General features: G+C 45.2%; 1 protein-coding gene, 1 non-coding gene and 2 pseudogenes across 2 annotated transcripts; 2 read left to right on the top strand and 2 right to left on the bottom strand.

The window, feature by feature from the left end:
* Window positions 1–492: 492 nt before the first annotated feature.
* On the bottom strand, window positions 493–5,903 carry LOC123187174 (uncharacterized; annotated as a pseudogene).
* Window positions 5,904–8,178: 2,275 nt separating this feature from the next.
* LOC123038375 (U6 spliceosomal RNA) lies at window positions 8,179–8,281 on the top strand. Its single transcript, XR_006417827.1, has one exon. It is a non-coding gene; the product is annotated as a U6 spliceosomal RNA (small nuclear RNA).
* Window positions 8,282–13,298: 5,017 nt separating this feature from the next.
* On the top strand, window positions 13,299–16,695 carry LOC123184461 (receptor-like protein 13; annotated as a pseudogene).
* A 4,297-nt stretch (window positions 16,696–20,992) lies between these two features.
* Window positions 20,993–22,127, bottom strand: LOC123187173 (probable long-chain-alcohol O-fatty-acyltransferase 5). The gene has a single exon (XM_044598957.1). The coding sequence runs from the start codon at window positions 22,118–22,120 to the stop codon at window positions 21,074–21,076; it is 1,047 nt and encodes a 348-aa protein (XP_044454892.1). The 5' UTR covers window positions 22,121–22,127; the 3' UTR covers window positions 20,993–21,073.
* Between the last annotated feature and the right edge of the window lie 692 nt (window positions 22,128–22,819).

Here is a 22,819-nt window from a genome sequence, read left to right as displayed (position 1 = left end):
CAATGAATACTTTAGTTTCTAAAATACAAGTTTTTCTCAGTTTTGTTTAGAAAATGCAGGTCAAGACTTCTTTTCAAATACAAGAAATAAAACATGGCATTAGGGATACTACAGTTTATAAAGTGTGGTATTTGTTTATGTCAAACACGTCAAAGTTTTAAAACTGCGGCTTCTAGAAAAACAATAGTATTATTTAAATACCCCAAAAGACTGAGCTGCCAAACGCAGCCTTAATAAGGTATATTGAGAATGATTAAGTTGTATGACTACACAAATCATGGAAACAGATATTTTCAAAAGATTTTTTCCTATTTTTATTCAGAACTTATACATTTTAGTTGTTGTCTATCAAGATTCAATTTCACCCGACTACAAGGAAGCTGGAAAACATCTAATTCTTCACATGTTCTCATCAATTATGTAGCTTCCGTCCGAATACAGAAGGAAAGGAGTACAGTATCAGTAACAAATGCAGTATATATTCACATTTCCTGATGCCAGTATTCCTTGATAATCGATGCCTAGTTAAAGACTACTTCACTAAACATTCCAAAGCGAATAAAACAGCTCATTGCTTTTTCTCAAATGAGTAAGCACAACTTCACAAGTAGATTGAGATCAGATGCCAGTAAAAACCTACATGGCCATGCTGTATTAGACTATCAATAGATTTAATGTGCCATCCTCTAGGAATGCTTTTTGTCAAGTAGCCTACAGAATACTTGCACAGTTTTTTTTTAAATAAATACCTGCACAGTTCACTTGCGATAAAGAATGTCGCAGTCCTCAGACCGACACAGCAAGGTCAGCAATGGTGTGCCATCAGATAATAACAGGTTGCCACTTCCCAGCTCCAGTGGTTCAGGGGTTGAGGTTGAGGACCAGTAGCTTTGGACCATATGGAAAGCACCCTTCCCTGACTCTGATCGAGGGAAGAAATCAAGGCGCTTTACTTGCAAATCTCCAGCCATCAAGGCTCTGCCCAGAATTTCAAGTTGCAGCGGGATGCCAAGTGCATATGTTAAAGCCCTCATTGCCAACATCGTTGGTTTAACATCCAGGGGGCGCACCTCCTTGTAGCAGTACTGATGCCAAAACCATAAAATTCTCAACCTTGATAGTTAACTACATAAATAAACTTTTACGACAAAGACAAAGGATACATGATCCACTAGTTGATTGTCCGAGAACAGTAGTAGGGATAAGAAACTCTAACCTGATTGACATTCATATTTCCAGGGATAAATGATTTGTAATCAGCTTCTCGAGTACGGATCTGTCTCTGCCAGCAATCTTAGCAAAGAAATGACTGGAAAAAAAGTGTTAAGCGAGAGAGAACAAGTGGACAAACAAAACATCTAAGCAAGCTTGTAGTATCCTTACTCCTGAGTGGCATGATCTCCTGTAGACTTCTCTTGTACAACTCGTCAGAACTCAGACTGCAAAAGATAAAAGCAAATACTTTTAAAACCCAAACGTAACAACAAACAAGCAAAGGGATCTTGAAACTTAACGTCATTGTCCTCTCAGAGAAAATCACTACAAAATGTCAAGTTAAAAGCTCATACCCATTTGCAACAGAATTGACCAAATGATTCAACTCCTGAAAGAACATGAAGACAAACGGTTAAGTATATAATTTAAGATATATTATGAAGAGAATCATATTTGTTTAACATACGACATACAGCAGTTGTAATGGTGTGGCAAACAAATATTTCCGCGACATATCATGTCGATTGCGCCTAATGCTCCACTACTTTTCTAGTGAATGCTATTTCAGGAAACTACTTGAGCTGAATAGCATCCATACTTTAGCAAGAATGAAAAGTGGAGTTTTTGGTCAAGTGGAATATGATGACAGACCATAGCATTATTAAGGAGCTCTCAAGTTGGCATGGTCCTGTAGACCAGTACTCTCCACCATATCATATACTCGGTGTTTCAAAATTTAAATAGCGCCCTATAGCTTTTACAGCATGAAATTCTAAGCCATTGAATAATTTCCATGTCAGAGCTAATACTGATACATCCACTATTCATATAGCAGCTACGGCTCCTCCATGCCACATGTACCAAAACTACTTCAACTAAATAAATATATTTTCCTCTATACTCTTCTTAGATATCCTTAAGAAAAAGTAATACGGAAACAAGAAAATAAATATATGGAGAACTCCACAGCCCTCCCCTAAATTTACATGTATGGCAGAGTGCTCATAGGTTTTCCCTCTCCTCTCACTCTGCATACCCCCTCTGTTTTAGGTCGCATATTTTGGAATTCGCTAAGACCAAGGAGTTTAATACTACTTGGAACCTCATGCTATTCTTTTGATAAGAAATAGATTAGTTCAGGCTGGCTGTCTTAGTTCAGTAGACATGGCTCAATGTTTATTATATGTCTCGCTACATATATTTCATACTCGGAAACCGTAACAGTAAGCAAAGATGTGTACTATAGTAAAAAGTGAGAGTATATTTTAGCTTTTACGATGGCCCGCTATATGTGATAGATTTTTCCTATCCTTCATGTAGCAGACCACAAACCGCGATTACGACCTTGCATCTACTTCTTGTTTCATTTAAGTATGTAGTTCCATATGCTTTTTTTTTACAGAGGACAGAAAAACAGTTTCTACAGAGGAAAGAAAAACACAAAAACATTTTAGGCTGTGTTCGGTTGAGAGGGATTTGAAGGGGGTTTGGCAGGGATTGAAGAGGAATTAATCCCCTACAAGTCAACCCCCCCCCCCCCCCCCCCCCCCCCCCCAAATCCCCTCCGATCCTCTTGTGGAGGGGTGTAACTGAACAAGGCCTTAAGGTATTATTCTGTATCAAAGATATTTTCTGATGATGAGCATGGGTTCAGATAACTTCAAAGCAGATTCAGCAAGGGTACTGGACAAAAAAAGTAAGAGAAGAGGCTCGAGCCGAGCCTGACTTTGAATTAACAAAGGCATCAACCCGCTAGGATTACAGCCAACCACATCTTACAAGCAGCACTGGACAATTCAGGCCACATAAGGGACATCAAGTTATTTTGGCAAGTATTATAAATCATACGTAGTTTGTTTTTCACTAAATGACTGAACTAATAAGTATTACAAAAGAACTAGGGTTACAAGGTCAGAGAAAAAAAATGAAGCTTATGTAAGCAAGGAGAATACATACAGAAGCAACACTTGAAAAGTATTCTTCAGGATTTAAGAAGTATGCTTTGTCCCATTTCAGACGACAGAAACTCTCTCTGGACACTGCCACATGTTCCATTAGGCGAGTAACTTCAGCTTGACTATCTTGCATTTGTCCAAGATTTTCCTGTTTACAAGCATAGTCATATCAAACGTTGATGCAAAACAAAAAAGCAACAGCATAAAAAACCTAGAAACTTAGATAGTTACCAAGTAGGAGAAAAAGAAAGCTCTGTAGAAATAGTTGCCATCTCCGCGAGTTCGTCTGATGTGCAAATAGCGCTGACAAAGAATCTGCACAAAACTAGTTTTGCACATTAGTGTAGAACACTTAAATAATGAGAATGCTCCTATAGTGGCATGCAAACTTACCTTGATTATTTCCTGGAAAATGTCATTATCTGGATAATCCTGAACCAAATCCAAGAGTGGTTCCTGCCATACAAAGAATAAGTATCACAAAAAGGGCACTAGCGATTTAGTAGATTCATCTGAATTAAGGATGGATTCGAATAAGTAATGCTGAAGCACAAGGCGCAAAATTGTAAGCCTAAGAATTCTTTTATGGTTTTCACACATCAATCACCCACTTATTTGGGAGGAAGACGATATGAGGCCTTCGTGGGGAAAACCTATGTTACATTAGATTTGGATCATCGGTCACAATGTGCAAAATTATAACTTATTTAAGTCAGATAAGAACTTCTCCTGTACCCTAACTCGCATTATTGGTAAGACTTGAGACACATGACGTTATCACATGAATATCTGGTGAAAGTTTATTGTAGGTCATTGGAAAGGTCAGATGGTGTTAACTGAATGAGGAAAAGATTAAAAAATCAATGCATTGTTGTGAACAGAGGAGCTACAATGTTCTCACCTTGCATCCTAATGTCCTTGGGCGAGCATCCGGACACCGGAAAACGCCACTGACACTGAGAATACGGCAGTCCTTCGGTGGTCGGAGGTATGTTCTCTTGCCATCCAGCAGCTGATTCCAATTTTCCCACAGAGAAAAATATTCATTTTTGTTGAGCGGCACCGAGTCATGCCGAACAAGATCATGCGGGAGATTCTTCTTTTGAGCGCTCATAAACAATGAAATGTAGAATTTCTCCTCATCTGGTAATTCATCCTAAGTAATTGCAGACAGATAGTTGTAAAGGATACTTTCCAGCACAAATAAAGCCCATAAGTACCAAAAAAACACGCGTAGTAACAACTAAAACAACTGATTCAGACTCCAACTAATGCAATCAACAACTAGAAAATTAATTCCAACACCGCGATGACTGGGTGGCATCCTTCTCTGTGTTCAGAACAATTGGACAAATAACTCAACATGGAATTGAACTAAGAACTAGCAGGAAAGGAACACAATTTTTCACCTCATCCTCTTGCATAACCTCCCAACCCTCATCATCTTCGTCTTCAGGCCAATCATCATCATCCAGTCCTTGATCCTAGAAAATGGCCAAACATGCTTGTAAAAAAAATACTTTCCAGCACAAATGCAGAAAATAGTGGGAAACAGTGCAGTGATAACCAGGCATCATTAGAAAAACAGAAGGCAAGTGTAGTAGCAACCACGACAACTTATTCACCCCAACGTATACAATCAACAAGTAGAAAAGAAAATCCAACACCGTGATTGTGAACTGACGAGGCATCATTCTCTGTATTCAGAACAACTGGACAAAGAACTCAAGTCACCAACTCATGGAACTGAACTATAAGAACTAACAGCAAAGGAACACAAATTTCCACCTCGTCCTCGGGCCAGTCATCATCCTCGTCCTCAGGCCAATCGTCATCAACATCCGGTCCTTCATCCTAGAAAACGGCAGGGCATTGTAAAAAATAAACACTTTCCAGAGCAAATGCAAATGCAGAGAACAGAGTAAAAAAAGTGCAGTGAAAACAGAGCATCCGATCCAGAAAACAGAGGGGAATCCAACAGTTTTCAGTTATCTTGCCATGGAAATATCCAATCTATCTAGCTTTCCGGGTCACCCGATTGGACCAAGAACTCGCAGAAGAATATCAAAGGAACGCAATTTCTGAACAGAAACCCCAACGAACTAGTACATCTTTCCCTTTACAAAAGAATTCAGGTGCTACATAAGGCATCACGAAATTAATTGGAGGGCTGGCCAGCATACACGCAATCCATATTCCCAACAAGGCAAAAAGTACACCAATTCGAAGAACGCAGCCAAGAAAATGTTAACTGAAGTGCGACGACACCCGATCCTGCAGCAGCCAAGAAAGCACCCAACCACGAACTGGGCGCAAGAAACGCCCCAAAGCGGACCAAGAACGAAGCCGAGGTCACCCCGACGCACCACCTAATCGCGAGATTTCGGAGAAGTGATTGCCGAGCAACCATCACCGTTCGCCGAGGAGACTACAGGAGGAAGCAAGATTGCAAGAAAGAACTGACCGTGTACTTGACGATGGGGGTCAGCGGCGGCTGCCGTGCCGGCTGAAGCGGGGGCGGCGAGGTGGAAACCGCCGATGGATCGAGGGAGGGCGACGGCGCGAGGCCTGGCGCAGGCGGCGGTGTGGGTCCGGCGTCGCCGTCTCCGCTGCTTCCCGCCCTGTCGCTGTATAGCTTGACCTTGAATTTTATCCCCATTTCTTTTGCTTGCTGGGGATTCCCTTTCTGCTTCTTTCGGCTCGCACCCCCGGCTTCCTGTGGAATTCGGTAGCGGTCTTTTGCAAGGCCCCAAGTGGTACAGTAGATATCTTATATACTACTCCATCTGTAAATTAATATAAGACGTTTTAGATCATTAGTGACTCTACATGGTAGGAGAGTGTACCAGCAAATTGAGGATGAGGTGTGACTCTACATGGTACGAGAGTGTATCGGCAAAATGTCCCAACCAGTCACTCAAGCTCCCTTTCAGGCCGCCACCTCGGCCTCCCTTCCTCCTCCTTCGGAGAGTGACAAGAGGAGTGGGATCCTCTCCCCTATCTTTACATTTTCCTTTTGTAGGTCATTGTTTTCATTAGGTTCTGTTTCCCTAACGACATTGATGAGGTAGTTGCAGCGATGGCCCGTTATAATAAAGTATTTTCGGCCTCTCCCTACATCACGACATCCGATCTGGCAGCGACGGAGAGTTGCAAGGGTATATGTGTTGCCAGGTCTGTTGGCTCTCTTCGGATCTTAATAGTTGGCGTATCGGTATCAATCAAGAGAAGCAATGGTCTCGCTCTTTGGTGTCGTGATTTAGACCCCTTTTTTCAATTTACTTAGCGGCATGACTCGGTTTCTTCAATCCTATGGACAGGTGGTGAAGGATTGCAAGCCTGCGTTGTGTGGGTGATGAACAAAATCTAGTCTAGTGACGAGGTGGTGCGGGGCACCACCCACCGACCTTGGGGGAGGGCAGGGGGAGATAGATGGATAGAGTGCGACAGGTCAATGGATGGAAGACTTGCGCGTGATCCATTCGTGGGGAGAAGAACACAGCTAAGAGGTTTAACATGATGATCCAATCGTCCAGTTGCATCCAGGGGCTAAGATATTAATCTTTTCCAGGTACCAGGGTGTACACCGTCCCTTTTTTTCTTACCCTCTCCTATTGTGCTCCATCGAATCCACTTTCTCATCCCATTGATTCTCCTACTCAGCCACCTAGCTCGTGGTCGCTATCTAGTGCCCTTGACCTACCTCGCCATATTGTCATGTCACCGCCGACCATCAGGCAACGACCACCCCTCCAATGAGAGGGCATTGATAAAATCGTGTGCAATAGTTACCATCGTCCCCACTTCCACCCCTGCTACCCTCTTATGTATTCACTTTATAAGTTGCACATGTCTTTTGATATTTAACTTTGATCCTGTGATAGACCGATAATTTATGAATCATGTGACTTGTAATTATATTGAAAACTTCTTTCAAATACCCCCTCCGTTTCAAAATATAATGTGTATTAGTTTTTCAAAAAGTAAACGTTTCTATGTTTGATATAGCAAGATATATCAACATCTACCATACTACGTAAATAAATATAAAAATACATTTGTGAAGAATCTAATGATAATGACTTGGTATTGTACATACTGATACTTTATTCACTATAAAGTTGGTCAAAATTATAGAACCTTGACGTCTAAAAAAAATGATACACCTTATATTCTGAACCGGAGGGAGTATAAATTTGGTTTTATAATTTTTGTGACACATAAGAAAATTTCCTTGCTTAAATTCATGGTTTAACTTTTCCCGCGAAAAATAAGATTAAACTTGAATATCAGAAAATGTGTGTGCCTTAGCAGTAAAATTAAGGACCAATGGTTCACTGAAGTCTACTCCCTTCATCCCATAATACACATATTATGGGACGGAGGGAGTACATGACAAAACACAGAGACCGGTGATCCTAAAAAACACAAAGACCGGTTATTTGTAAAAATGGCTCTTTTGGTGATCTATATGAATTTTCCAAGGAAAAGACCAGGCACAAAAGGGAAAACTTGTCCAAGATCAAAATCTCACGTTTTGGAACTGATAAAAATGATGACCTTTTTTTAGGGTTAAATGGCAACCAAATAAGCGCGGAAGAACTGTGCCCGTCACGTGGATCTTCTGTTTTTGTTTTTGTTTTTTGGATCTTCTGGTTTTGGTCGCTCTCATCATGTACAGTGCAGAGTCTTTAAAAAAATTGAGTTTTAATTAAGAAGAGGTATTCGCATCCCACGTCAGTCACGTAGAAACCTGCCACTACTCTTTTTTTTTCTGAGCGTAACCTGCCACTACTAGAATAGGGCCCTGTGTCCGGTATGCATCGGCCAGTTCGCCTCCAAGTTGGGCCAGCGGAGGAAGAACCAGGCTGCGCGCAGATGCGGCCCACTGGCCATCCCGCGGTTCCTGCTGCTCGCGGGACACAGCAGCGCCCCCCAAGTTTAGTACCACATCGCGCAGCGAAGGAGCTCGGGACCGGTTTATAAGCGTCGCTCTTCCTTCCACATCGTCCCTTCGGGGACATCCGATAAAATTGGAACGATACAGAGAAGATTAGCATGGCCCCTGCGCAAGGATGACACGCACAAATCGAGAAATGGTCCAAATTTTTTTGAGATTTTGCGCGCCGGTCCCTGCGCATTTTACAGATACGTCCCTGGGCCATCTTCTCGTGCGGTTGCGGCGCTGTGCACTGTTCTTTCCAGCTAGGTCCTTCCACTGTTTGCGTCTCCTCTATCCAAGCCCCTGGCTTTCAATACTGTACTTTTTTTTTCATGTTATATACATCAGCTTCACGAGACCATTGTAGCTGGAGCAGCTAACAATCCATTTTCTGATTGTGAGTGTTTTATTTTATTTTCTTAATTTTGATTTCTCCAAAATGTCAACTGAGAATAAACCCACTCCAGATGCCGCAAAAACCCTGAGACAATTGTTGAACAATTTTGCCAATGTCATTGGACTTGTGATATTTTTTTGAAAAATTCTACTTTCATACATCTCGACGTGGACGTCATTCTAGCTAGGCACAACTACTTCCTCTTTCCCGCAGTCGTACGTAGGGCTCCCCCTACCCCCCACCCGCCCCCTAATTAAATGATGTCCGACAATGTTTCAATCGATATGACCGTTGCCTTGTCGCTTGCAAAAACCCTATCTATCTTCTTGAGCTATCCATCCGGTGATGATAAACACCATGAGTAAAATCATATTTGAGTCATCTCATCATAACAAATAGCATGAGTACAACTGTATGGTCGATGTGTCAGCCAGTGATTTTGAAATGACAAGCCCAACAAGCCGGTCAACAAGAAAACAAAATTAAGTAGAGGAAAACAATCGGATGGGAGGTGAAGGCGCCAGAACAAACTCCTCTTTGTAGAGATTACACGCACAAGGTGAGTTACGTAAATGACTGTCGGATATTGCCCAAACTGAGCTGCATCTTGTCGAGCCCAAGCTTCAAACGAAAACAACTTTCAGATTAGCCAGGAATTAGGAAGGACATCTCGGTGGATTTTTCTAATATTTGTTTACAAGTTTTCCTTCTCGCTTGAGTGTGTTTGGACAAAAACGTTATCATTTTTTTTTGTCCACAGGGTTTATCAATAGTTCCGTGTGTGCACGAAGGACCTAATTAATAGTTGTCAACGAATTAATCGGGCACATTTGTATCTCACTTATAGCGAGACAGGCGGTCGCGCCGCCTCAAGGGAGACTCTGGTGGGCGAACCAATAAGATCGTGTTGGTTTGTTACATAGGTCTGTTTCATTTTCCTTTTTCTTTTATTTTTATTTTTAAAAAACATAAATATTACTTACTCAAAACATAAATATTACTTACTCAAAATTTTGAAAATAAATATTTCAAAATTTTACTTACTCAACTTTAAAACATGGTCACCAGACATAATATTTTACTGTTTTACATGATAGTAAGTCACAGTCAAGCAATTGTGTGATTTAAACAAATTCATACCATTAAAAAATGTTCATGACATTTCCAAAAAATAACGTGTTTAACAAGTACATATGTTCATGATGTATTTCAAAAATGTTCAATGTGTGTTGAAAAAAATGCTCACTGTGTACCAAGAAAATGTTCAGTGTGCATTTGATAAATGCTCAACATGTATCTTAAAATGTTCTATATATAATATTAAACATGTGTATAGAGAAATTAAAGGTGTTTTAACAGAGAAAAAAAAAGGAATTTAGAAAAACAAAAAAGAATAGAAAAGAAAAAATGGAAGAAAACCAGTAAACTAGTAGGAAAATATTTAAAAGGAAAATAAAAATGGGCAAAACCTTCAGAAAAAACCGCTATTTCATGGATTCAGACTTCACGCATGTTATCTATGATCACTGTATTAGAGAGAGTAATCGAGTAGGTCACACAAGGCAAGCTGCCGAATATTGCCCAAACTGGGCCGCATCGGGTTGAGCCCAAGTAAGAAGCGTCACCGCACAGTCGCACACAGAGGCCTCCTCCTCCCTTCCCCACACTGACCATAGCCACGCCGGAGTAAATAACATAAAACTACTACTTTACACGCTAGTGTTCCAAAAAATTATCGGTTTTTAATTTTTCTCAGATAACTATTAAGTGGGTGGTCGGCTGTTTCAAAAAACCCAAAATCTTTGTTGTTACAAAATTAAACAGGTTTATGATAGGTCGGGCCCGCACCTAAACGATCCGTCTATTTGATCGTTTGTTTGACCGTTAACTGACATGTGGGTCTCACATGTCAGTGTCTGCAAACTTTTCAAAAATGCCATCAGGCCCATGCAAACTTTTTAAAACGCAATCGGGTCCCTGTAAACTTTTTTAAAAAGCAATCGGGTCCCTCCCATGGCCGTGCACCAGCAGCCGCCGTGAGGGTCGCCGGCCAGCCGCCGTGGAGCTCCCTTCCGTCGCGGGCGGCGCGTGGTGCTCCCTTCCGTCGCGACCAGCAGCCATGGCGCCGCCGTGGAGCTTCCTTCCGCACGGGCGCCAGGGGGCAGCACCACTCACCGGCGATGGCCGTTGCGGCTGGGCGCAGAAGGCGGGCTTGCGGGCATGGGAAGTGTAGGCCAGGAAGCTCGCGAGGCAGGAGCTCAAGCTCGAGCTTGAGCCTAGTCATGGCGGCCGGCCTCGAGAGCTTGGCCCGAGCGTTGACCACAACAACGGACGGGATTCGAACCGGGAAAGGAGGGCGCGTGGCTGGAGCGCCGGAGCAACCCCATGAGTGCGGCACCACACTCCACGGTGTCTCCCCTGCCCGGCATCAGCGCTGCCACCGACGCCATGGACGCGGAGCACGGTGGCCTCGCGGGCAGCTCGTGCAGGAGCATCCCGACCTCGCTTCTGCCTCCCGCTAGCGACCGATTCCTGCCTAGCTCACCTTCTTCCTCGGCTCCGATGGCTCGAGCGTGGCGGTTGACCGACGTCGGCGTTCATGGCGGCTCGGGCGTGGCGGCCTTGTGAGACGTGCCGCCATGGCTGCAGGCCGAGGCTGGCGTCAAGTTGGGGGAGAAGAGGCCACGGTGAGGAGAAGAGGTTCCAGGGAGAGGGGCAGTAGTGGAGGCGGAGGAGCGGCCGGCCGACGCCGACGAGGTGGAAGAAGGGGCGACCGGCCGACACTCCATCGATCTCCTGGGGAAGAATATAGGCAGGAGGAGTGAAGAGAATGAGGAAGAGAGCTCACATGTGGACCCCACATGTCAGTTAACGGTCAGACAGACGGTCAAACATCAGTGTTCTTACGTGCGGGTCCCAATTGTCATAATCAGGATCAACTGTAAAGCACTAGATGTTTTAGGTTTTTTGAAACAGCCGACCACTTACTTGGTAGTTATCTGAGAAAAATTAAAAACCGGTAGTTTTTTGGAACCCTAACCTGTAAAGTAGTAGTTTTATGCTATTTACTAGCCACGCCGGCTGGAATCCTCCTCCCTCCGCTTTCCTCCAAGAGTCTCTTCTTCTCCATCCCGGACCTCTCTCCGTCGCGCCGCCACGCGCGGAGTGGGGGACTAGTTCGAAGCAAGAGATAGGAAGGTGCCGAGCATCGCCGGCAACCGGAGAGGACATGCCGGCATCCTTCCGGCGCCGTGGGAGGCCGGATGTGCAGCGGAGCGGGGCAGAAGGAGTGAACTGCTACGAGTGTTTGGAATGGAGCTCTCGCTTTAGGTTAATTCTGAACTCATGCATTTCCTTCAGAAAGCTTGTGCAGTTCTTCATACTACTAGTATTTCTATCTGAAACTCAATCCGTGATTTACCCTTAATGTTTGCTTGCTGGCAATTTGCCACTGCCCATCATGTTCTCAATGGCACGCGTGATGCTCAACATGACTTACACTGCACCACTGGCGGAGCTACGTGTTACAAAAAGAGGCTACGGCCCGCCCAGCCGGTAGCAAATGCAGTGGAGGATCGAGGGTAGGCTGAGCTGTGAGAGAAAAAAATAGTGGATTCCTTTGTACTGGCACGCCCACCTTTGACAGCATAGCTCCGCCACTGCACCGCACAGTTTTGATTTTGATACCGATCTGTTTAGACATACCAGGGCTATAAGACTAGCCTCTGACAGAGCTACCCTGAAACGCAACTGAAACCTGTACCGGTAGGACTGTCTCCGAAGCTTGTTCCTTCCTACTGGAAGTCTGGAATGCAACCGAAACCCTGCAGCATTGGCTACTGGTTCTGCACTCACAAGTGAGAACCAGATTCTGGATGTGCTTTATAGCCAACTCCAAAGTCGTGCATATTTCTGTTCCGCCCCCTCGATCTTGGCCTGCATATCTAGTGCAAGACCTTTGGCAGTCAAGTCCACACGGTGTCCTGGAGGATAGTACGTATTATATATGCCCAAGATTAGTGCTTAATGGTGTACTCATGGTCCAAGTTTGGTCCTGGTCAGTGGTCACTAGTGCGATAGAGTATCTTTTTGCAGAGACTTTGTGCCAACAAAACGTTCCCCAGTAAGTCAACAATGGCATTAGCTCAAGTTGCTGTCCAACCATGCCTTTCCTGACCATGGACTAAGCTTTGTTTACGAAGCAAGTTTATAAACACCACAAGGAGGAGCAGAACAAGTAAGCATCCATCTTGTTCTCAAACCTACAGCCTAGAATTCACGGGATAAGGTAAAACCCTTCTCTTTGAAATGGGTTGCTCCTGCCATTAATATTGAGGAAGCATTGCCTGCAATTATTTGTCTACAGCAGTAAAAAGATCAAGCAATCAAATGGAGCAACTGGATTAGACAATGCATATTTCTGCCCCTTTTGGCCTCCATATCAAGTGCAGGAGCTTCGGTAGTCCAAGTCCACAAAGTGTTTGGACCCCAAATCAATATATTATCTATCCCCAAGATTAGTGCTTAGTGGCCAGTCATTGCCAATGTTTGGTCGTTTGTGCATGTCTGTGGCCATTCTCCAAAATGTTCGTCAACAAGTCAACAATGTCGCTAATGTTCCCGCAAAAAATATACAAAAATGCCACTAATGAAGTTGCTTTGTTGACTAAGTATACCTCCTTGGCCATGGACTAAACTGTGAGCTGGTCTACAGTATAGGGATGGCTAGTTATAAAGACCGCAGCAAGCAAGGAGCGGAAGAAATACGCACACATCCTGCTCCCAAACTACAGCCTAGAATTCACAGCAAAATCTGAGAACCTTTTTCTTCCAAATGGGCTGCTACTTGTTATGGAGATGTTTGTTCGTGGTCCTCTCTGTAGTTTGTCCCATGTTTCTGAGTTCTTCGGGCTGCTTGATGGAGGAGAGAGCAGCCCTCATGGATATTCGCTCTTGGCTTGTGAATGCAGAGTCCAAGGTTCCCAGTTCTTGGGGAGACGGTGGTGACTGCTGCTCGTGGGAAAGGATAACGTGCGACAATACCACACACCGAGTGTCTCATCTTAACCTTTTCCAAATCTACCAAGAAAACCTACAGTATAGCGAAGATGAATGTCCGAATCTTAACTTGACGATATTTTCTTCGTTTCGGGAGCTTCAACTACTGAATTTCTCTGGACACTACGCTTGTTCACAAAATTTCGAGGGTACGTAACTCCTGCTGCATGCATGCATGCAACTCTTCTTTTAATCTTCCAAAATAATTTTGATTGCAAATCATCTTATTCTGAAGCAAACAATTCCTCAGGTCTCCAAGGATTGAGTAAGCTAGCTCAAGTATCTCGACCTCAGTTACAACAGTTTTCAAGGTGGGGGTATCCCGGGATCTGTTGGCAAATTGGTTTCTCTAGAAGTCATAAATCTCAATGGAAACAACATAGGTGGGACTCTTCATAGTACAGGTACTGAAACAAAAAATATATATTCTTTTTCAGTTGTTACAATTATTATTTTTCCGCAAACAAAAAGTTACAATTAATTTTTACTTACTATAAGGCGTGTACCAATGGCAGACTTCAGAAATCTCCGTAATCTGCGTGAATTGCATTTGGGATCCAGTCAATTGAGGGGTAGCCTCCCAGCATCCATATTTGCACTTCCACGCCTTGAGTACCTGGATCTTTCATACAACCTCTTTGAAGGACATATACCTATAAACTTATCTCGGAACTTGCGCTTGCGAGAATTATATTTGACTTTCAATAGATTGGGTGGAGGCCTCCCAGCATCCTTATTTGCACTTCCACGGCTTGAGTACTTGGATCTTTCAGAAAACCTATTTCAAGGGCATATTCTTACAAACTCATCTTGGAACCTCCGAGAATTGCATTTGGGATCCAATCAATTGAGTGGTACCCTCCCAGCATCCGTATTTGCACTTCCATGCCTTGAGTACTTGGATCTTTCATACAACCTCTTTAAGGGACATATACATATAAACTCATCTTGGAACCTGCGAGAATTGCATTTGAGATCCAACCAATTGAGTGGTAGGGTCCCGGCATCCGTATTTGCACTTTCATACCTTGAGTACTTGGATCTTTCAGAAAACCTATTACAAGGGCATATACCTATAAACTCATCTTGGAAGTGTACATCATCGCTTCATACTATCCGGTTATCTGAAAACAGGCTAAGCGGTCAATTTGATTTCTTCTGGCTGAGAAACTGTACCAAACTCAAAGAGCTAGATCTATCTAGGAATACTGATTTGGTCATTCAAGTGAAAATGCATGGCTGGGTACCTAAATTTCAGTTGAATACACTAAGGCTCTCTTGGTGTAACCTTGATAAGAGCATGATTACCGAGCCACATTTCCTGCACACACAGAATCATCTGCAGCTTCTCGATTTGTCCAACAATAATTTGCCGGCGAGCATGCCCAACTGGCTGTTCACAAAGAAAACCACACTAGTTTACCTGAATCTTGCAAATAACTCACTAGTTGGATCACTAGATCTGATAGGGCAACCCCAAACTAATCTTAAACAGGTGAATGTATCACTGAACCTAGTTGAAGGACAGCTGCCAGCCAACATTGGTTTGATGTTACCTCATCTGATAATTCTTGATGTTTCCCGCAATACTATTTCTGGAACAATATCACCATCATTGTGCAACAGCAGCATACAACTTATGGACCTATCAAATAACAGATTTACAGGAAAAGTACCACCTTGCTTGTTCACTGATTGTTATGCAATGAATATATTGAAGCTCTCAAACAATACACTTGGTGGCAAGATACTTGATGGGGCTAGTAGCTTCTCTGCTAACCTGTGGGCAATACACCTAGGCAACAACAAATTTGAAGGGACTCTCCCTAGAAATCTGTCTGGTAATGTCCAAATCATGGATTTGCATGATAACAATATGTCAGGAGAACTGGACACTTCCTTATGGTGTCTTCCTTCACTGCAAGCTTTGAGCCTTGCTAATAATGGTTTAACTGGTGGCATTCATCCAGAAATTAGCACATTAACAAATCTTATGATGTTAGACCTGTCAGGCAACTACTTTACAGGGCGTCTCCCAAACTGCGGCACTATGGTAGACCTCATGTTTCTGAGTGTATCGGGGAATTCCCTGTCAGGCTCCCCGGGTGCCTTTTTCAACAGCTCCTTCATTATAGCTTTAGATCTCAGCAATAATCAGTTCACAGGCAACCTTGAGTGGGCACAATATCTTTCTCAAGTCAGTGTACTTTTGTTAAGCAGGAATGAGTTTGAGGGACATATCTCTTCAAATCTCTGTCATCTCCAACACTTGAGCATAATCGACATCTCGCACAACAGACTTTCAGGTTCCATACCACCATGTATTGGCGGCATTCCATTTGAACCCGTCGATCCTTACGAACATTGGCCCGCAGCTGGTAGTATTACCTATGGAGGAGGGGAATATGGCGCGGACTTTGTTTATACCAATAATTATGACCTCCCAGGCTTCACCTTCACAACTAAAGGGCAACCATACACATATGGACAAAACTTCTTCATGTCAATGTCTGGCATTGACTTCTCTTCAAACATGCTGTCAGGTGAGATTCCGAAGGAGATGGGGAATTTGCGCCATATCAAGTCTCTCAATTTGTCAGACAATTTCTTGACTGGACCGATTCCTGCAACCTTCGCAAATATGAGCGAGATCGAAAGCTTAGACCTATCCAAAAACAGGCTGAATGGATTGATACCATGGCAGTTGACACGGCTATCATCATTGGAGGTGTTCTCTGTGGCATGCAACAACTTATCGGGATGTCTACCAGACTCTGGTCAGTTTTGGCTCATTTGATACAGACTGTTACAGAGGGAACAACAACCTTCGATCATGCACTTCCAGTTCAGGTCCTGCGGCATGGAATGGTACTGCAGGAAGTGTGTCTGATGATTCTGACCCAATCCTCTACGTAGTCACTGCCATTTCATTCGTCTTGGCATTTTGGGCCACTATCACTTTCGTATTCCCCCATTCATTTGGGCGGCATGTTATTCTCAAACTATAGTATGTAAAGATGGAGAGAGGGCTAGTGATTAACAGTGATGATGTGTAAACAACACAAGGAGATCACTTTGGTAATCCGCTTTCCGATAATGCGTGTATTTGTAAACTATGTTACCTAGGTCTAATATGGAAGAGTTTTTGTGAAACTTTGTCAAGTAAGAATTACTGTAAAAATAGAACCCTGAATGGTGGCTGGAATTATCAGGGGTTGGTTGTTTTTGCTGCCTTTTCTTGTAAGTTCATGGTGCAGAATGGTGGTGTAATGTTGAGATTTTGGTGCTGCTTACTTTAGCATTTTTTTTTCTGAACTGAATTTTCTTTAGCACTAGTGAAGTCTCATAATGTTTGTAATGGTAGAAATATTTCTTTAGTTGAGGATTTTGGAGGGTATGTGCTGATACGGTAAGCTGCAAGATTGGGCTCGATATACTACATAGCCCCTTTTGTCACTCTTGGAGTCGTCTTCCTCTGCATCTCCTTTACTTTGTTTTTACTGTCAGCAATGCTGTTCTTGTGTCTATGGCTGTTGCAAACTATAGGCGGCGTTTTTCGGTCCGAAATTACTATGCACACGATAAGTTGCTGGACGATTTTCAGACGACGTTGTGATCGATGGCTGTGGCCCAGGTGAACACAAGTGATCGATGGCTGATACAGCTTGTCGTCTACAAATCGGGCACAGCCCATCGTCTGTGTAGCAGTTCTCTTTTCGGTCCGGGTAGTGACCATCCGTCGGTGCGTTTGGGGAGGATTTGAGGGGTCCGGTTGTAGATGCTCTAAGTTAGACATTGATCTCCACTTGGATACATATTAATTGACGTTGTCTTTTGTACAACTTTATCCAACTTCCAACAGCTATCTCTCAACTGTCAAACATCACTTTTCGTTTTCACTGAACCATCATAGAAGTTTACTTGGTGATGAATAGACAGTTTCATGGAAGCAATTGCTTTGCTAGCTACCCCGTTGACCGTGCAGCGACATACGGAATCTTCTGGCAGGCGTCTCGGGATCTCAAGTATCTCGCCCTCAGCTGAGAACAGTTTTCCAGGTGAGGGTGTCTCAGGATCTGATATGTCTGTCAACAGGAACGAGGTCAGCGATGAGGTCATCCTAGGAAGCGATGTCAGCAGTGATGTCATCCCGAGACATGTCGTCAGCGATGAGGACATCTCATAAGTCTCGGTTACCACTACTATAAAAGTGGTTGAGCTCCTCTTTGTTTCTCAAGCGATTCCAGCATCCAAGCAGGAGTATGTGAGCTGAGCTAGCTTCCAAAGTGCGAGGCTGTGTGTGTCCACTTGTAGTTGCTCTCTGATCCTCTTCCTTCAGTATCGGGGAAGCTATCTAGCTAGGCAGCTAGCCAGTAGTTTGTGTGACAGTTGACATCAGAGTGAAACCAAAACTTGTAGAGGCGATCTTGTATTCGGTGCGCATCGAATCGCTTTCTGTAAGTTTTCGTTTTGTCCTTGTTGTCCAGTATGCCTTGCCATGGGCCATACTTTGACGGCGTGGCGTGCGGCGGTTTGGTTCAATCGAGCATGCGGATGAGCTATTGAGAGGCGTGCCTTGCCGGGAAGCAGCACCGCCTGCCGTTCGTTCAGGGCGGAGATGTCCCTCGAGTTGGTCTTGGTCCATGGTGACCTCTGTGGCCCGGACACCAGGTCGATGTTGGGCGGAACGATGCTACATCCTACTGCTCGTCGACGACTACAGCCGGTTCATGTGGGCGGCGCTTCTCGCCTCAAAGGACGAGGGGCGGGGCAGGCCATCGTCAAATTAACGTGCTCCAAAAGCAATTTCTGAAGGGAAAACATTTCTGAACTACTGTACACTTGTTTCAGGCATAATACTGCAGACTTCCAATACCAAGCAATGCATCAAAAACAGGTGACCAAAAGGTAAAAAATTATGCTTGTTACATCAATCAAGCAATATTGTTATCGTAATCGACTGCCAGTACCAAGCAACTGCTAGTATGATTACTCCGTTGACCGTACGGCAATGGAATTCATCTTCCCGCCGGTGTGCTGGAACTGGAAGAAGGCCGCCACGGCAGCTCACTCCTCCAGGAACCTCTCCTTCTCCTCGACGCCGTCCTTGAGCAGCGCCGGGAAGAAGAGCCAGAACGAGGTGCCCGCCACGAACAGCCCCACCACCGCCGTCGCCACGGCGCGCGCCCACCGCCGCGCGCACCACCCCTCGGCGACGCAGCAGGCACCGTGCAGGGCAAAAAAGGCGGCCATCGGAGTACTCCTAGGCATGGCAACCGGAGGCCGAGGTGGAGATGGAGCTCACCTTGCAAGTCTGTAGCCGAGGCCGAACTAAGCGGGGCGCCGGGGTTGCGGTGTGCACGGTCCCGCCGGCGAGCTGGGCCACCAGCGGGAGGAAGGTGTCGAGGAGGAGCACCACGAGGCGCTGACTTCGGGGAAGAAGCCGAGCGGCCACCGCATCAATTAAGCCGAGCGACTAGGACATCCCATGGCCTAAGGGATGTTTGGTTCCAGAGACTTTTTTGTGTTGGGATTAAAAAAAGTCCCTAGCAAACCAAACAGGGTGGGATTTTTTTAAGGCTTTTTGCTAAAAGTCCTTAGAGGGTATTTGTTTCCAGGGACTTATTGGTTTAGGGACTTAAAAAAGTCCCTATAAGTCCCATCAAAACCAAACAGGAGAGACTTATAAGGACTTAAAGTGGGTATTTGGGACTTATGAAATAAGACTCTCAAGGAGGGACTTATAGGGACTTATAGTTATAATATGGTCTTACAGAGACTTATAAGTCCCAGGAACCAAACAGGTAGGGACTTTTTAGGGACTTGGGACTTATAAATTGGGACTAAAAAAAGTCCTAGGACTTATGAAACAAACAGGGCCAGAAGCACCTCCTTTAGATGATGTTTGTTTCCAGGGACTTATTGGTCTAGGGACTTAAATAAGTCCCTATAAGTCTCATCTAAACCAAACAGGAGGGACTTATAGGGACTTAAAGTGGGCATTTGGGACTTATGAAAGGAGGGACTTATAAGGACTTATAGTTGTAATATGGTCTTATAGAAACTTATAAGTCCCAAAAATCAAACAGGTAGAGACTTTTTAGGGACTTGGGACTTATAAGTTGGGACTAAAAAAAGTCCTAAGACTTATGAACCAAACAGGGCCATAGAGTCTTTTTTAAAAAGTTCTAGGGACTAGAAAAAGTCCTAGGAAGAACCAAACACCACCTAAGAGTACTCTGATTTTCTCTGCTTTAAGAAGGCGAGTAATTAAATCCTGTTGAGAATAAAGTTGGGAAGTCAAGAGATTGCCTCCTGGGGTCAGAATGCTACTTAATTTTCGTGGCAAAGTTGTGGAATTGTTGGGATTTTTTAAAGCTTGTTTTCTTTTGCAACAAGTATCATGAAGTGACGCGGAGTAAGTTTATCTTCTTACAGAGCAGGGTGGACTGAGGTTTAATCTACTTCCTCTGTAAACAAATATAAGAGCGTTCAAAACACTATTTTAGTGATCTAAACGCTCTTATAGTTCTTTATGGAGGGAGTACTTTTTTTAACAGTGAAGAGTTTTGTCGAACTTTAGTAAGTAAAATTCACTTTGAAAAACTCTGAATGGTGGCTAGGATCATCAGGGGGTGGGTGGATGTTTTTGCTGCTTTTCTGTAAGCTCAAGGTGCAGAATGGTGGCGTACGTGTGTGTGGTTGAAATTTTTTTGGGCTCATGATGTTCGTGACCCTAGAATTATTTCGGTAGCTGATAATTTTGAGGGTATTTGAATATTTGATGATGCTAAGCTGCAAGATTGGGCTCTATGCTACATGGCCCCTTGTGAATTCTTTGATTGAAGACTGTCTTCCACTGCTTCGACTTTACTTTACTTCTTCCTCTCTTGTCAGCAACTGATGTGCTTCTGTTCATGATGGCTGCTGTGTTTCTGAATGCAAACCTGTCGAGATATTTATGCAAAAACCAAAGACATCGTTTGGGTCGTCTCTTAGGGCTAGGCGAGTTTTGCCGTGTTGTTTTGCTTTGCTTTGGGCCGAGCATCCCACATCTTTTTGCTCTGGGCATCATGTCCAGTTCTTCTTACGTTCATGACATGTGTTGTATCATGTAGTTCTTTCTTCTTCTATCAATGGAGTGATACTAATGCTTAAATCTTTTAAGTAATATAAAGCGCCCTTTTTCGAAGAAAAAAATCAACGGAGTGATACGCAGACTTTGTGTACTCGTGAAAAGAAATAGAAGACAAAGATTGACTTGAGCATTTGCATTCCCTATTTCTGTTATCAGTTTCTTAGCCGTGATGGACTACTATTTGACTGATATTCGGGCGCCTTTTTAACAAATCGAAAAAATTCAAACTGTTTCATCCAACTTCTAACTGCTATCTCTTAACTGTCAACGGCGCTTTTCGTTTCGTTTTCACTGAACCATCAGAGAAGTTCACTTGGTGATGATTTGACTGCTTTCATGGAAGCAATTACTATGGCTAGCTACTCCGTTCACCGTACAGCGACGTACGGAATCTTCCCGCCGGCGTCGAGGAAGAAGGCCGCCACGGCAGCCCACTCCTCCAGGAACCTCTCCTCGACGCCGTCCTTGAGCAGCGCCGGGAAGAAGAGCCAGAACGACGTGCCCGCCACGAACAGCCCCACACCCACCGTCGCCACGGCGCGCGGCGGCCTCCTCGCCGCCCACCGCCGCGCGCACCACCCCTCGGCGACGCAGCAGGCGCCGTGGAGGGCGAAGAAGGCGGCCATCCCGCCGCCGGGAGGCCACCGCAGGCTGAGGTAGCACACCATGGCCTCGTGCATCGCCCCGGACACCGCAAACGAGGCCAGCACGCCCGCGGCGCCCCCCGCGCGGGCGCGCACGGGGTCGTACACCGACGGCCGGAGGATGGCCGGCACCATGAGGTTCCACCGCCGGCCCCAGAAGTCCCGCAGCGAGGAGGCCAGGTACGGCCGGTCGAACTGCGGCTCCGTCTCCATGCCCAGCGCGGCCGCGGCGGCGGCGACGCAGGGGAGGAGCAGGTCGAGGAAGCAGTAGGTGTGGACGCTGTACAGCGCCAGGCGCGCGTAGAGGTGCAGCCGGGCGTTGAGCCGGTAGAGGCCCACGAGGGCGGCCATGATGGCGACCTTGACCGCGCAGGAGACGAGCGAAACTGACTTGGCTCCGGAACCTCCATCGCCGCCGCGGCGGAGCTTGACGGGGAGCAGGGCGGTGAAGAGGAACGGGAGCACGGGGAGGGCGGTGTCGAGCGGGCCGCGGCCGGCGGCGAGGAGCGCGACCTTGAAGGCGCCGAGCCAGGCGAGGAAGAAGGCGGCGACGCCCCGGACGATGGCGGAGGAGGCAAAGGCCAGCGGCGCGGCGGCGAGGAGCGCGAGCACCGGGAGCAGCGCGGCGAGGCGCGGGAGCCCGGGCCGGAGGAGGGACGACGCCGCGCGCGCGTACAGCGCGGCGGCCGCGGCGGCCACGGACACCGCGGGGATGCTGTCCGGCAGGAGCTCCATGGCCAGCGCGCTCGCGTCCTGCCGATGCCACGGCATGGTGGTAAAGTGCGCGAGCAGAAGAGTCTGGCGCTGCCACTGTACTTAAGCAAGCATCGTCGCCCCACAGCCGACAGTGATATTCTCCTAGTACTACTAAATTCGTCCTTTGACACTGAGCTGTTCATCAAAGGAAGTGATGCTGACAAAAGTACTGTGGATTAAAAGCACTATGTACTCATAGGTTTGTCTCTCGCAATCAATCAAATTGTTCTAATTAAATTGTTTTAAAGTTAGCGGAAGTGCTGCTAAGATTCCATTAACAGAAGAAATGTGTCGACGCGATAATTGTTTGGTTTATTGAACAAAAGCAACCACATCGAGCTGGACGATGGCAGCATCACCACAAGACATACAAAGGCGTTGGTAAAACCTTTATCGACTAAACATGGGAGAGTAAAACACACCATAGACCATTGTTGTGTCATCATGCATCGCCCATCGCACTCTTCGTTCAACGACTTCTTCAATGCAACAACAATAAAGACCATTCCCTACCGTCCCATCGAAATCGGCCACAAGTGTGTTCTTCGACCTTGTCGACATCGAGAAAGAAGACATGTCCGAAGGGGTATGGACATGTGCGCTTTGATACCGACTAACAAAACTCGTCCAACACTGCCTACTTATCAAGTGTGCTCCTGCTGCCTACCACCACGTCCCAATGACCTGCCCAGCTGGACACGCCCTCGCAGACTC

This window comes from Triticum aestivum, chromosome 2A (assembly GCF_018294505.1).
Source record: "Triticum aestivum cultivar Chinese Spring chromosome 2A, IWGSC CS RefSeq v2.1, whole genome shotgun sequence".
Classification (NCBI taxonomy): domain Eukaryota; kingdom Viridiplantae; phylum Streptophyta; class Magnoliopsida; order Poales; family Poaceae; genus Triticum; species Triticum aestivum.
Note: the sequence above shows the minus strand (reverse complement) of the source record. Positions and strands in the feature narration are given on the sequence as shown.